General features: G+C 39.7%; 1 protein-coding gene across 1 annotated transcript; it reads right to left on the minus strand.

The window, feature by feature from the left end:
* Positions 1-2186: 2186 nt before the first annotated feature.
* LOC110109758 (FCS-Like Zinc finger 8-like) lies at positions 2187-3086 on the minus strand. The gene has a single exon (XM_020840951.2). The coding sequence runs from the start codon at positions 2708-2710 to the stop codon at positions 2213-2215; it is 498 nt and encodes a 165-aa protein (XP_020696610.1). The 5' UTR covers positions 2711-3086; the 3' UTR covers positions 2187-2212.
* Between the last annotated feature and the right edge of the window lie 6 nt (positions 3087-3092).

Consider the following 3092-nt stretch of genomic DNA (forward strand, 5'->3'; position numbering starts at 1 on the left):
CCCCCCTGAATTGTTGCTCGTGGCTCGCCTTTCATGATATCTCTGATTTTCCACTAGCTGCTTCCATGGCCTTTTCCAAGTCACAAGGCCTCATGACCTTCACTGCGGCTCTGATCTCCGATTTGAGCCCCTTCAGGAAATTCCCTTCCAATGTCGTCTCTGAAAATTGCTCCACTCAACTGGCCAGATGCTCAAACCTCTCCCCGTAGTCTACCACAAATTCATCCTGCACTAGTGCAAAGAGTTGCTCATAGAAATCTCATCCCCTATCAGTTTGGAAATGTTCTATTAAAAAAAAAACTTTAAACTCTTTCCAGCTTTGTAGGGGTCTCCCACAGAGTCTCCACTAGTACCATGACAGTGCCTTACCCTCGAAACATAAGCATGCTGCTATCAACTTCTCCTCCTCCGTCAAACCATTGACGGCAAAATACCTCTCCACCTTATAGATCCATCCATGTGTGTCCTCCCCTTCAAAATTGGGCATTTTCAACTTCCTTACCTTCTGATCTCTCCCGATTCCCCTTATTCCTCCATAGTTTCTCTTTCCCAAGTTCTTGGCCCTCTCCAAGTTTCTTGATCTTCCCTCCTACATTCATACACCAACCCCTATTCAATTTCTCCCTTTTTTTCTTCAAACTATGCACCCCTTCTTCCACATTCCATTTATTTTTTTCCCCAACCAGCACTCCGTGATTCATGCCCCTCATACCCATGCCTACCTCCGCACCTTCCACCTCTTTCCTCCATGATTCCTCCTACAAAAATTAGAATTTGTATTTCTTCCCATGGGTCCCTTTGCCTTCGATGCCACAGTTTGAATATGATTTTCAATAACTTTTTCATCATAGCATGAAGATCAAAAACATTGTCTTCAACGGACGAAACCTTGTCTTCTATGGACAAAACCTTGTCTTCTACGGAGGAGATTCGATCTTCCAGCGTGGCTTTTATTTGACTCATCTCCCCTTCAAAGCGCCCCTCCAAAGCATCTACCTACTTGGCCGCCATAAAAAATTCTGGGTATTGATTCAAATTTCAGCAAGAAACCGCCTTCCGAACAAAAAAATACGTCGCTGAAATTTCAGAAAAACAGCCCAAGATGGTCCCAAAATCTGCTATGATGCCAATTTTAATAGGAAACACATGAAGATCTCAAGTAAACCCTAACAGGATTGACGAAAACAACATAAATACTCCACAAATCCAATGAAAAGCAAACAAAACAGTAGTTTTTATTATATAAATCAAACCAACAAAAAAGAAATTGTAAGATACAATTGATCCTCTATTTGAGAGGAGGATCCTTCTCTCCCAATCTCTAGAAGCCGCTAGAGTCCAAGACACCAAAACTCCAAGAACAAGAGCAGCCCCAAATAATTTGCATAACCCTAAACCTAATCCTCCTTCCCTAATTAAAGCAATTGAACCCACCTCCTTAGCCCCAGCTGCCTATCCCTCCTTCCTATTTTATTTGGCTAGAGGGCCCCACCTCCCTTGGGCAGAAAATCCAATGGGGTGGACTGCTTGGTCCGCCTCCTATAGCATTGGATCGGTCCATGTTGGATTGGCCTAACATAGTAATAGATCTAGTGGGGCATTATGACTTTGGATGATTAGGTCATTAAAAAGGATACATGTTTTAGATATCAGGACTTTTTTTCAAAGTGATGGTGAAAAAGATGAAGATATTATTATAGAATTCAAGTTGGATGGTTGAAGCGAAGGAATGCATAGGCATGTTGCGTGATAGAAAAGTACCCCTCAAACTTTAGGAAAAATTCAATAAGATGGTGGTGAGATATGCAATGCTTTATGGTCAGAATGTTGGCCATTAAAAGAGAAGCATAAAAATAAGTTAAGTCTTGTAGAGATGAGCATGCTTAGATGGATGAGTGGCTTTACTCTTTTAACATTATATTATTGAATTACTACTTTCAACAAAAAATAAATAAATAAATAAAGATGACTAAAGTTTGCATAATTGAAACTCACTTACTACCTTAAAGAATTTAAGATTCAAATGTAAGAACTCAAAATTTTCACTTTCTGCTAAACAAGCAATGAAACTGAATTCTAGAACTCAGTTTCAATCAGTTCCAAGCAATTAAACCGAAACAAATTAGCGCTTGGAGGCAATGGATGCCAATAAAACTAGAGTTGGAAAACTATGCAGCGCAAATCAGAAATCAAAAGCAAAGAGTCAGATCTATTAAAATTTCAAGCTTTCTTGAAAAAACAATAAAGAGGTAAACCTGTACATGAAAACATCCTTTCCTTGCCCAAGTTTCTTTCTGCAAACATTGCAAAAAGCCAAGAAATCATTAGAAGGATAACTAATTTCCCCATCTGTGGAGAACCTGATCTCCTTCCTCAGAGAATTGTAACCATTGCCAGAGTTCTCCATGATGCAAGTATAAAAAATGTGAGTAATCCTAGGGTTTGGTCCATGAGAAATCACGCGAGTATAATCCTCAGATTGTTCCATCTCGCTTGTAGATAAACATAAGATTGGTGGCGGCGGCCGTGACTCTGGCATAGAACCACCGAGAACTGCCGAAGATCTTGAAGGAGATAGTAATGGTGCCATAGCTATTTCAGAATTCTTGTTTTTGACACCAAACTCAATTACAGGGTGAGGGGACTCAAAAAAGTCATTTTGGCTGGTAGAAGGTAACTGACCCTTGAGCTGCGATCCGAACAACAACATTCTACCCTCTAAATTTGAAGATTTCTTATCAGTTTTGTCATTGCTGAGAGCATAAAAAATTCCAAGCCCAACAGTTTTTTATTCACTAACATCCCATGGATGATGTTTTTTTTCTGAAAAATTGCCTGAATGAGCTCTTTGCTTTCTATTAGAGATGAAATGGTGCACTGTTGCAGAGAAAGATTTTGCTTCTAAGATGGAGGTTGGCTCATTGCAGAAGTCTCAGTGTCAAAGAAACCCACAAAGAACTCAGGTGATGGAATAAGAGAAAGAACTGCTGTTTACTTATAAATGGGAGCATTAAGTGAACTATGATCAAACATTAAACCTTCCTTACTGTTAATTGTTCTCTTCTTCAGCATCATAGCAACTCTTAGACTTG

Source organism: Dendrobium catenatum, unplaced genomic scaffold (assembly GCF_001605985.2).
Source record: "Dendrobium catenatum unplaced genomic scaffold, ASM160598v2 fragScaff_scaffold_896, whole genome shotgun sequence".
NCBI classification, from domain to species: domain Eukaryota; kingdom Viridiplantae; phylum Streptophyta; class Magnoliopsida; order Asparagales; family Orchidaceae; genus Dendrobium; species Dendrobium catenatum.